The following is a 12802-nucleotide window of genomic DNA, read 5'->3' on the forward strand; positions in this document are numbered from 1 at the left end:
AACATCTACAATCTAATAAAACTCCCACATGATGAAATAAGAATAAAGTATTAAGGGCTAAATTTATAAACTGTCTGTTAATGTGTCAGGGACCAAGTCCTAAAGAAATAAAGAAAGCAGAAGTATCATTGGAAAATAAGTGGTTTTATTTCATGGGTTAAATACATAAACAAACAAATAACACCTAAAGTCTAAGCCAATAAAAGAGGTCAGTGAGGAGCCATGACTTATAAATGATGAACCAAGGTACTAATATGTTATAGGGTGCAGTTTATTATGAAGTGTTACTGATGATGTAACACGTAATAATAAACTGCTTCAGGAATCATAGTCCACTCGCTAATTAATGTCAGAATAAACACCTGAACTTCTGTTGAATAGTATAAAAAAAAAAAACTTCATTCACAGATTATTATTTATTTCAAGAAAAATCAATATGCACTGACACTATTTAAATGGTTAAACACACACTGACTTTTATTTTGAAGGAAGGGTTGGTTGGTGCTAGTGACGACGGGTGGAGGCGGAAATTTAATGTATTTACTCGTTCCAACACGGAGCGTTTAAGAAGAGAATTTCCATCTTCATCGTAGTAGATGTGGTAGTTTGCTGCTGGATTTAATAAAGTATTAAATTAAATATCCATTAAATATTTTTTTTGAACAGCTTCTGTGTTTGTAGGTTCGCCTGCAGCAGTGGTTTGTTTTATTTCCTGTGAGGGCAGTAAAGGCCGCACATAAAGCTTGAAACGCTTTAGTCATAGACAGCTTTTAAAATATAAACCAGATAAATGTAAATTGTCTTGTAGCTGTTGTGTGACTGTGTGGTTCACCTGTGCGCTGGTTACTTACAAGGAAGGAGTGGCCTGTATATGTTAAAAAATAAACCTTTTCTCTTAATAATATTGATTTATTTATTTATCTGTTAATCCACTGGTGTGATTCGCTCATTAAATGCCCACACATAATGTTTATATTGTATATTAAATAAATAATAATTCAATGAAACAGGTAATCAAACCACGTTCGCCTGCAGCAGCTGTAGCTGTTCTCACACAGACACTGACACCTCCTGGTAAAAACTCAACCACACAGGAAACATCAACATGAGCTGTTGCCGTACGTGTCTGTTGTGTTACTCTCCTGATGCACGTTGTCGTATGTGAGACCGTCCACACCGTGCACCGCTGAAAACACACATTTCACAGTTTGCTTTTTGCTCAGTACTCAACATTTAATCACCAAATAAAGGGCGATTCCATATTTTTCGAGACAGGTGGCGACTCTGTCTGCGCTGGAAACCTTCAGCTACGCAACACTGGACATTTTCCTGTGTTTGCTGCTGTGATGGGAGTGGGTTTTTTATTTTTTGCATGTTTACTATTTGCATGTTTTTTTCTTGAGTCACACCTCACTGAGCTCTCACTCAAACAAAACGTTCATGGAAAACTACCACTTTTAGTTTATATCTGCAGAGTCTTTGCTGAACTCATTCACTCCAACATCTCACCTTTGTGTAACAGATAACTCCATGTTTTTAATGTCGATGCACTTTATTGCGCCTTATTAATCCTTCCCATCTATATAATATATATATATATATATATAAATATATATATATATATATATACTGTACATTTATTTTGTGTTTTATTTTACTACTTTTTTACTTAGATTATTATTGTTTTTTATTTTATTTTACTTTATTTTTGTATGTATTTTACTACATTTTTACTTATATTTTACATTTATTTTATTATGTTTTATTTTATTTTGCTACATTTTTACTTATATTTGACATTTATTGTATTATGTTTTATTTTATTTTACTACTTTTATTCTTATTTTGTTTTTTTATTTTGTTTTACTAGAGTTAGACTTTTATTTAGTATTTTATGGTGTTTTATTTTTTACTTTTACCTGAGTTCTAGTTAGAAACACAATGACTAATCACAGATCGACCGATAATCACACAAAGCTCACTGTGACCAAATATATTGACGCTGTGTCATATTCATTTCAGTCAGAGGTTAATATTAACCCAGAAATGCCTCCAAAAACAATCAAATACATTCACACTGCAGAGTCACAGAGTATTTTCTGTTGCTTAAGACTCGTTTTATTAACTTTAATTAAAGAAATTATTTCATTACAAAAAAACAAAATAAAAATCAATAGACAATAGAAACAGTGAAGCAGAGTGAAGAAGCTATGGAGGAAACGTGGTTCATGTTAGAAAACGACGGACGACACGAGCGTCAGAAAAAAAGAAATATCTACGTTGCTTGTTTCGTGTCCCGTATTCAGTAAAACGTGTTGGTGTGAAGTCATGCACAGTGTATTTTTTTTTTTTTACATGCTTTCATATTAAAGAGGATTGTAAAATGTACATATTTATATGTGTTTGGTATCACAAGAATATAGTTGTGGCTATAGAGATAAATGTTTCGGGGACATTTTCACATTCGCTTGTACACGTAGACGAGATTGTGGCAGTTCGGACAGCGATGCTCCACGTCTTTACAGGCGTCGACGCAGAACGGGATACAGCAGCACAGAAAACATCTGCAGGCAGAGACAAAAACGTTGGTTTCCACCACAACACAACACAAATACACATTTAAAGTTGTATTTTTTATGTGTTTTTTACCCGAAGAAGGTGAGGCCTCCGCAGATAGCCCACGTCAACAGGCCCGGCGTGTGCTCTGTGACCGTGGTCACATTTTGACGGCAGTGGGGGCACACCGTGTTTCCAGGGACCTCCCCTAGAGTCGGCGTTATGACCATGTGAGTCACTGTGGACGACAAAAATGAACAATGTGTTATAAATCCACTCATCTTACTGCCACGGTTATTTATCTGCGTTTAATCATCGGTGGCGTCACGGAGCTAAAGAGCTGGTTGTGGTGGTTAGTTTCTCTTGAAATCCTGACCCCTGGTCCACAGAGGTACAGTCTGGAGATAATGTTCAGATTATTCTGGGTTATTAACCGGGGGCGTCACTGGGTTTTAACGACAGGGGAGTGTCGGAATTTTCCTTCTCGTTAAGGCCCAGGATCTTTACACCTACAGGAAGGTTTATCTAAGGTGCACAGAGAATAAGCATCGATCCAGCGCTGAGACTTCAGCCAATTCACCTTAAGGGTAGAAAAAAAACGAAGCTCCCATCTAAACATTGTTCCACCAAGACTCCGCCCACAGACAAATATTCATCAATTTTCCACGTGTAGCTTAAAATACCGACTTTAGCTGATTTCCAACGAGTGAAATATCAGAGTGTGATGTGCCCTAATCTGTGAGCGAAGCTGCAGCAAAGCGGTGGACCACTACTTATCTGGTGACGTAGCGGAAGTGACATTCTTCCTGTTTTTAACAGTGTCACACACGGGCTGAAGGCCTTAACTTTAACCCCTTCAAACCCAACAGGAGGCTTAGCTTAGCTTAGCTTAGCACCCAAGACCAACGTAAGAGCTCCAGACACATCAATTAAACCAGACATCCTGTTGTTTATGTTCATTTTTTAATGTCTGTAGTTGAGGAGCGAAATGTTTAAAGGTCAATATTCCAGGAAACTGCTCTTTTTGCTTTTATTTTCTTTTTATTGTCACGTTTAAGGAACTGAACCCTGCAGTTTAAAAGGTTTTCAGGTCTAAAATCAACATGGCCGCTTATAACCAATCACTACAGAAAGATTCTTCTAAATATTATATATACGCAAGTGAGTAAAGTGAAATTTAAAGTCATTTATAAATATATTGTAGCAACACTGTTGACATGTGATAAATCCACACACGACTTTATATTAATTAGCTGAGGAAGAGGACGAAGACCAAACCGTTTAGATTTAACAAACTTCCTGGAGATGTGTTCGTAATGAGTAACTTGGCTGAAAGTGGACAGACACAGATATAATTTGTTATTTTTCATAACAAATGTGATATATCACCGAAAAAGAAATATCTGTCATTGTTCTATCTAGGCTCCGCCCACAGACAAAGGGAGGAGCCCAACCCCTAGACTCTTAGAACCAAACATTCCTTGGAAGTCGCCCTTGTTCCCCTTCGTTCTAGCTTCGTTTTCAGACACAAACATTTATCTGTTCCCATCGATGTTTGTAAACTGTGGCTATTTCTGCCAGATGTGACCATAAGATGTTGTCTGTTGTCTGCGCCGACAGCGGCCCAGGCTGCCGATGAGGCAACTGCTGTAATCTGATGAGGGGGCTTTTGTAACGAGAGCTTTGTGTTTCCATTATCTTGTCGATGGTCTCTGTCATGGGATTTGAATTACAGAGGAGGCACAAACGCATTAGCAGCTGCAGTCGTCGTAAAAAGTCAAGAGCTCGGGCTGTTTGCTACGTGGTGTCAAACTGTCACTGGTGAAAGAGTGCGAGAATGACACATCCTTCATGTGAGACCTTTGCTTTCCCTCTGAGCCGCATCGTTCACAGAAACGTTGCAGCAAAGCCCGAAATGTGACTCTACACAGAACAGACACTAGACAATAGCTGCTTGTCAAGCCACAAATGGACCTATTCTTCTGTTCTGTTAACAGGGAGACCAAGCTTTTGTTTTTTTTCTAACCCACTGACCTCAGTTTTCCTCTTTTTTTTTAAAACTGGTCACATGTGTGCACACATGTTTTCTGAGCAATGGTTTTGACAATGCATGCATCACTTCTTATAACCTCACCTGTGATAGGTGCACCCTGGGCTGGAGGAACGCCTGCAAAAGGAAGCACACAAGTTATCCACACAGAGAAGGAGCTTTTTGCATCAAACTTTGAATATATAAAAAAAAACAACTACTATTTCCCTGAGGAATTTGTATTTTTGTGCAGAAGAGGGGTTGACCCAGCTAGTTACTGTTGTGCCGTGATGTTTTGGAAAGAGGAAGTCGACTAGATCGCGTGACAGTAACAACATGGATGCCATGGATGACAGGTGAGGACCACAGCCTGTTTAGACTTCGGACAAACCTATCGTGACATCACCCATTGGATTCTGAACCGTGAAAATGAAGCCTGGAGTGGGCGGAGCCTGTGGTCGCCCAACTCTCTGCTACCTGTTAGCTCAGGCTACCTCCTGTCACTCAAAGCGGGAGCGTAATTATGCAGAATTTTAAACCTTAATAAGAAATAAACTAAATAAACTATTGAGACCAAAATAGTTTTTGTACCAGGCTGTAAACATGTTTAATGATGCTGTAAAGTTGGCTTTTTTAACATTTAACTTTTGGAGCCTCGAGTGGCCACTCGATGAACTGCAGTTTTTTGCACGGCATGGGCTTCATCTCTCAGACCTGGAGGTTGACGCCTGAAGAAGAGCCCCTAAAGATGTCCTGATTTGGCCGCATTTATCGGGCTAATGGAAACCCGGCAATAACTTTCCACTGTGTTTTTATCTGTGACGTCATCAACTAGTCGCCTCAGCTTTTACCACGTAGCAATAAACTGGTTCAACCCCTCGTTGTGCGCTGCAGAAAAGTGGCTCAGCAGTGAGAACAGACCTCCTTGGTACCCAGGAACTGGTCCGGGGTTAAAGCCGGGTGGAGGGTACATCCCAGGAGGAGGTGCTCCAGGATTGTAGGGCTGCGGAGGTCCCATCGGAGGAGGGGGTCCACCTGCATAATGCATGGGCGGGCCGGGGTACGGTGGAGCTGCTTCGTTTGCTGGGTATCCTTTTTCCATCTTCAAGTTTTTTTTTTTTTTTTACTGCAATGGACAAATGAAAATCATTACATTCAAGTTAATCAACTATTTAACTTTTCTAGTGGAAATGAACAGACAGTTTTGTGGAAGGACTGGTTTTGCAGCTTCCACCTCATCTTTGCATGCCCTTGCTTTTTTTTTCTTCTTTTTTTGCATTTGCATTAACATCTGTCAGAGCTCATCTAAAAAAAATAAAAAGCTAAAACAAGGGCACTTTAATTTGAAGTGCTTTAAGAAGCTACTTGGTTGAGTGGCGGAGCATCCTCACCAAACCTGCCGCCCTTCTTTCAACGTGTTTGGTGTTCAACCTTCATACTTGCGCAACGTATTTGAGAGGGCGCTCCCATATGACTAACAGGTGTCACATGTCACCCACAGAAAATGACAGAAAACAAAACTTAAGAGTGACACAAAAAAATACCTCATGCAAAAATAAATCAGGAAGCCACAGATAAGGCTTTTCACACCCATAACCATGAAGCGACACAGTGAGTGTCTGTTTATATGAACTGAGGGCTAATGGTTTGCCTTATCCAATGCAAACTAGAACTACAAAAATACATCAAAAATAAAATGAGAGATTTAATCAGACGAATGGTCACAAACTTTTCCAGCAAATTATACCTAAAAATTGATTTTAAGGAATTCATTTAGACTATACTAGTAAATTTAGTTTACTGGTTTACTACTGTTGGTGTTGGCAGGAATTTAGAGAGAAGTTAACTGAATTCTAATTCAAAATGTGGTTAATAAGTTATATACGGAAGTCAAAAATTAATATAGATGCAATTATAGTGCATACATTAGATCTGTGGTTTAAAGTACTGGAAATTCACAAGATGAGTCAAGAGTCATGCACAACTATGAAACAGAAAAGTAAGATCAAAGATTTACACAATGATCAGAAAAAGGAGTAACAGCTTATTGTGTGTGTGGAAAATAAAGGGGAACTTGTGAGTTTGACAATCTCAGAGGAAGATGCAAATAAGACACTCATGAATTCTTCAGGTACTCTTAAATAAAGTACTAGTACAAAAAATCTGATTCTTCTGGGGAAGTGACATGAGAATATCCTCATTAGGGACTGAATACTAACAACAAACGTTCAACTAAATATATTCAAGTGAAATGGGAGGAAGAACTTAACCCCTTAAAGCCTGAACATCCATTAAAGCTGTATGTAACTCACAGTGGTTTGGACTACTGACAAAATTCAAAGTGTGGCTGAACACTGGGAAGTTCTGCATTTGCAATATCCAGGGTATAACTAACTTCGTTTTTGCCAACAAATGGGAAATAATGGGAATCCCCAGTCTTGCGTTGCTTCCCAACCTACAACCGACAGCAGTGATGCGTAATAATTACCATAATAGCAGCCCCCCCCCCCCGCCCCGAAAGCTCAACTTCCCAGTGTTGAGCCACACTTTGAATATTGTCCATCTGTGAGTTACGGTAATTCACAAACCAAAATTTATTAGCATTTTTTTTTTAATCCTGCGCATACGGATGTTCGGGTCTTAAATGGTTAAATATTAGGGGTGGGCGATACTGGGAATTCTGGTATCGATCTGATACCAACTAAATACAGGACTAGTATCAATACCGATACCAATAATTTTTTCATGATCATTGAATAACTTCGGAATTTTGCCTTTAGTTCGTTGATTATGACAAAACACAGGATAAATATTTGAGGCAAATTAACCCGCTTCTTTGGATTTTCCACCAAAGAAGTGAGTACAGACTTGGAGAGAAACTGCATGAACTCTGTTGGGTTTTAAAGGGGTTAATAAGGCCTTCAGCCTGTGTATAACCTTGGGAAGAATCAAGAAGAATGTTACTTACGCCATCTCACCATATCAATCGTTGTCTTTCGCTTCGCTACAGCTGCTCATAGATTAGGACACATTACACCCTAATATCTCACATGCTGGAGACCAGATGAAGCCAATCGGCTACACATAGAAACTCACTGACACATGAGAGCCAGGACTCCTCCCCACTGTCTTACGGGCGAGTGTCTAGGTAGAATAATATCACTGTATGTCCCTGAAGTTGGGCTTTTGGTTCTTTTTACCCCTAAGGTTAATTGACCGAAGCCTCAGCGCTGAAATCATTCTCGGTGTACCAAATAAATATCCAAAACGTGAGAAATGGTCGTGTGATTTGTGTGTAAGTGAACTACCCTTTCCAAACGGTATAAAGATCCTGGGCTGAAGGAGAGGAAAATATCCTCCTTCACAACTCAGTGCGGATTAATTTTTTGGGCGTATAGAAGAGAAACTGTAACAAAATTATCCAATCTTTGCTTTCTGGTCACAGTCACCTACTATCGCATAGGAAGAAATCTGTTAACGTGAGCAGCACCTGTTGTGTATAAATACGACACAATGAGGGTACCGAAAGGAGACCACAACAAGGAAGTGTGAGACCCTAAACAATGAACAGAAACTCGTTCTGTTTCCTCTCAAATCATGACTTCTGCGACTTCACACAACCACGCACAAAGCAGCCAATGTTTTGCTTGTATTGCATTTCGTGATTTATGCTATTCACATATTCACCGGGACGAGAGAGGCCGGATGTGCGAGAGATCAAGGCTCGTGATTTGTCACATGAGTATATTGTCATATAAAATCATAAAGGTCATGTAAAGATGCTTTAATTGCTTGTTTTGTGGAAGTCCAATAGTTAATCCGTGCTTTCATGACTACAAGAAGAAAAAATAACGTGTTCATTATTACACAGGATGAGATAAAAAAATCAACCAGCAGGCTAGCAGTCAGCTACCAGCTAGCAACCAACAAGAAGAGCAGCTAACTAGCCTAGCCAACAGCAGTAGGCAGTTTGCAGTTGTCTTATATGTACAATAAGATGAATTAAAAGTAAGACGTTTGTGAGAGAGTGAGTCCAACAGTGTGAAAATAAACTTTTGTCAAGGATGGGACAGTCCAATACAAGTACCAATATAAGTTTGTTACCAATTTACGACTTTTGGTAGTCGTGGTTATATCTATGGGGACGGGTTTTGGAGATCGAGGTTCAAGCTTCGTTAGATAAATTTAACGTCATCATATTACACCATAAAAGATGTTTGCCGGTTTTATGGAAGTCCAGTATTCTATTCTAAAAAAATGTGGAAAAAATAACCTTTAGTAATTAGAATTGGAGTCAAGTAGGTTAAAGTTTGTGCTTTATCGATTGATGCAGTAGTTTTATCGGCAACGGTGAGCCATGTTTTACCGACGACCCTTCTAATATTTTATTTGTACAATCTAAAAAGCATGAGTCCAAAGGTGTAAAAATAAAACTTTGTCAACAATGGGACAGTCCAATATAAGTAAATCACTTTATGGCTGTTGGTAGTCATAGTTTCATCTGGAACCTGGAAATGGAAACAATGTTGCCTAAGAATGGAACTTTAAGTTTGAGTGCCAACATCACATTATTTCTATAATCAAAGCTGCTAAAACTCAGAGACTTCATAGAATTACAGACAACAACAATCGTATTCCAAAGCCACAAACAATCTAATACCAAGAAACATACAGAAATTATTCACTGAGAGAGAAGAAGGTTATGATTTAAGAGGTAGATTTAATTTCAAAATTCAAAGGGCGCACACTGCTATAATACCGAACCATAAAAGATGCTTTAACTGCCTCTATCCAGAAAACACGAGTCCAACATAAAAATGATATCCAACCAAGCATTGTAGGCAGTCTTTTATAAGTACACAATTACAAGTTTGACGTCTTTAGGGCTGTATGGTGTGTAATGTTTTACAGATGATCTCGTGTTTTATACGCATGATCTGAAATACTAAAATCTTGAAGAAGTCGCATGAAATGGAAGTATTTCCAGGGCCAGACGGTCTGATATCTAGATTTAGAGACCCAGTTTCAAGCTTTGTCAGATCAGTGGGTCACCTTATCAAATCATAAATGATGCAGATATAAAAATGGTCTTTAGTCAAGTCATTTATAAGCACGCTATTACAGGTCTTGACCTTATTACGGCTGCTGGTAGTCATGGTTTTATCTGTGTCATGGTTTACGGACAACCTCGTGGTATATATGGTATATGTACGACCTGAAAGTCTACACAAGTAAAAGTGAGAAACTGTGTGAAAATAGACCCACAACTAGATTTTTCATTTTGGAGATTGAGGTTAAAACTTTAACTGTCTGTTTTGAGAGATCAGTATAAAAGTAATCTTCAGTCAAGCATTAGAGAAAGTCAATTATCTGCAACATATCTGTGTCATGGTTTACAGACAATGTTGTCTTTTATATGTACGATATGAAATGCTAAAATCTAGAAGTGGCAAGAAAATGGAATATTTCCTGTATTCGTCATTTGCTCAGTGGGCGAGGTGTATCACAGTCTACTATCTTAAAGTAAATGTAGACTAAGTCTGCTCTGACGTGGCTGACAGGTTCTTCCTTTATCTCTATACTATATAGAAGAATCAGGTCTGCCCTGGTTCTTCTTTTTTTTTTACTTCCTATGAATCCATCCTAAATCAATTTAGAGCAGCAGCAGGCTTCAGGCACTGGCAGATCTCGTTCTCAGTCTCATTTAGCCGCCACTCCCTGCTAAACACTGGCTTTACAGGTCGTACAACAACACAAACCTCTGAACAGCAAAAAAAGCCTTTTAGTCACATAGTCTTTTTTCTTTTTAAAATGTGAAATAATTCACCACTGACCTGTCTGTGACTTTCCATCCACAACCAGACAAGAGAGTTTTCTTTCTTTTCCGTGGAGCTGCCTGGTCCTGAGTGACGAGAAACCACAGTGACGGCCGAGATAAAGAAGCACACTGTTAAACACGGTGATTGTAAAGGGTTGTAAAAGTTATACAGCTACAAAAAAAAAAAAGAAGGAGAAGCCTGTATTCCCTCCAGCAGCACTTGAGTGACTGAAGCTCATTATCTGCTGTTACGCAACCCCACTCCCTTCCTTCTCTCCTCCCAGTTTTATCATGTGACTGTGGGCCAAGAGGCAGAAGATAAATAAAAGTAGTTGTTTACATGATGATCAGTACATGTATACACGCAGTATGAGTACAAAACTTATAACGCAGAGTTTATTTGGTAAGAATAAGCTTCACCATTAAACACTTCCTCAGAGTTAAACTGGAGAGCAACAGGGCGGTGACTCTTTTTAGCACCACCATCATTTCTGGTGTTTTTCTTTTCCCGTCAGCTCAATAGTGGTCTGGTTTCCGTTGAGTGTGTGGGTGTGTTTGAGGGGCTTACCGTTAATGTAAAACGTGTGAGCATGAAACACAGACTGCTCAACCAGTCCTGGCTTTGTTTACATTTCGTTCCATCTCTGATCCAACTTTGGAGTGAACGTGTAGAAATGTTTTCACCACGTTTGCTTTATACTATGTTTACTTACTATTGTATACTACTTATTATAGGGTGTTTATACTTGAATACTTTCTTTATACTTTACTTGTAGTACCTAGATATAGTATTTGTACTTGAATACTCTCTTTATACTTAAATAATGTCTTTATACTATACTTATATTACTTGTATATAGTATTTACACATAAATACTTACTTTATACTTTACTTACATTACTTGTACATAATATTTATATATAAATACTTACTTTATTCTTTACTTAAATGACTTATATAGTATTTATACACAAATACTTTGTTTATTCTTTACTTATGGAGTATAGTTTTGAAGTTTCTCAAAGGCATTTCATCCAAGCAGTTTAACTAGAAACTGTTTTTATAACTGTAACCTGCAAGAGTGCCTGATGTTTTATAGAGTGCATGATGTTTTATAGACGATATAATGTTTTATATGAACGATCTGAAATTCTGCTGAGATGTTCTTGAGTAAGAAGTTGCGTAAAAGTGGAAATTTTTATGTCAGCTTTCCGAACACTCATATTATGTAAGATTGTAACGACAAAATTCACAGCTTTGTCTGGTAAGTGAGCCATCGTATCAAACCATAAAAGACTTGTGAAGATGTAAAGAAGCATGTGAAGAAGTCTACAGCTGAAGTCATATCTTCAGCTGTGAAGGACTGATGAGGAGTTGGGGTTTAAATAGAAACATATGCTGGTGCTGTACATCAGAAACTAACATGACTAGAGTCTGTTGATGACCACATACACAACTGTAATGGGAGGAGTCCTTCATGTCCAGTGACCTCTTAACGTCCAGAGGCTGAATGTTTTTGAGGTCAGAAATTCAGACTCCACATCCTCTTTTTCCAGAGGGTTTTTTTTTTTCAAATTTACACAGAGTACTTCCTTTATTCTTCTTTTAAACCATCTATGGCTTAAATGTGGACGTTTTTGTCCTGTAAATTGTTTCCACTGTCCTTAAGGTTTTAGTTCGATAATGGAATCCAGCTGGTTCTCCTGTGTTGAAACAGTGTGTTTGTGAGTGTATAAGACTGTAAATTCCACACTGAACTGAACTATGTAAACTAAATGTCTCAGCTTGTTCCGGGAACAAGTTTCTGCCTCTGTGTTACCATGTTTGTAGTGAAAGGAAAGTTGTTGTTTTTTTAAGCTTCTCCTGTTGGCTTCTAGAAGACATTGAGGCTAACAGCTAGCAAGCTAACAGCTGGTTATGCACATGGCATGACAGGAAGCTGAAGTCTCCATGTTTACGGCCACTGAGCACTGGCAAAAAGTGACAGTTGAACATGGACATTTGCAGCATTAGTTTGAATCGAAGGCTTTAATAGCATCTAAATTGTAAAATTAATTAAAAATAGGTGAAGAGCTGTTTAACGCTATATTATTGAATAGCTAACGTTACTTCTCAGTAAAGCTGTTAGCATCTTTTGTTTAGCTACATTTATCAAAACTGAAATGAACTAAAACTAACTGAAACTGAGGCTAATCCACTTTTCCAAATCCATACTAGTTTGTATGGATCATTGTTGAGTTCATTTGTCCTTAATTTGATCTGATAATCCACATTTTTCCCGTATTTACATTTCACTGTGTTTTTGCCTCTCAGGGGGCGTGGCCCCAGGCAGCAGTGACGTCAATCCATACCCTCCATAGGAATTATTCAGATGTGGGATAAGGATGACTTTATTACA

The 12802-nt window shown here is 38.4% G+C and overlaps 1 protein-coding gene across 1 annotated transcript; it reads right to left on the reverse strand.

Moving 5' to 3' along the window:
• Positions 1 to 2093: 2093 nt before the first annotated feature.
• Positions 2094 to 10631, reverse strand: LOC124998323 (cell death-inducing p53-target protein 1 homolog). Its single transcript, XM_047572618.1, has 5 exons — positions 10420 to 10631; positions 5507 to 5711; positions 4691 to 4723; positions 2650 to 2794; positions 2094 to 2564 (listed from the first exon to the last, which is right to left on the reverse strand). The coding sequence occupies exons 2-5, from the start codon at positions 5685 to 5687 to the stop codon at positions 2459 to 2461; spliced, it is 465 nt and encodes a 154-aa protein (XP_047428574.1). The 5' UTR covers positions 5688 to 5711; positions 10420 to 10631; the 3' UTR covers positions 2094 to 2458.
• Positions 10632 to 12802: the final 2171 nt, after the last annotated feature.

This window comes from Mugil cephalus, chromosome 20 (assembly GCF_022458985.1).
Source record: "Mugil cephalus isolate CIBA_MC_2020 chromosome 20, CIBA_Mcephalus_1.1, whole genome shotgun sequence".
Classification (NCBI taxonomy): Eukaryota; Metazoa; Chordata; class Actinopteri; order Mugiliformes; family Mugilidae; genus Mugil; species Mugil cephalus.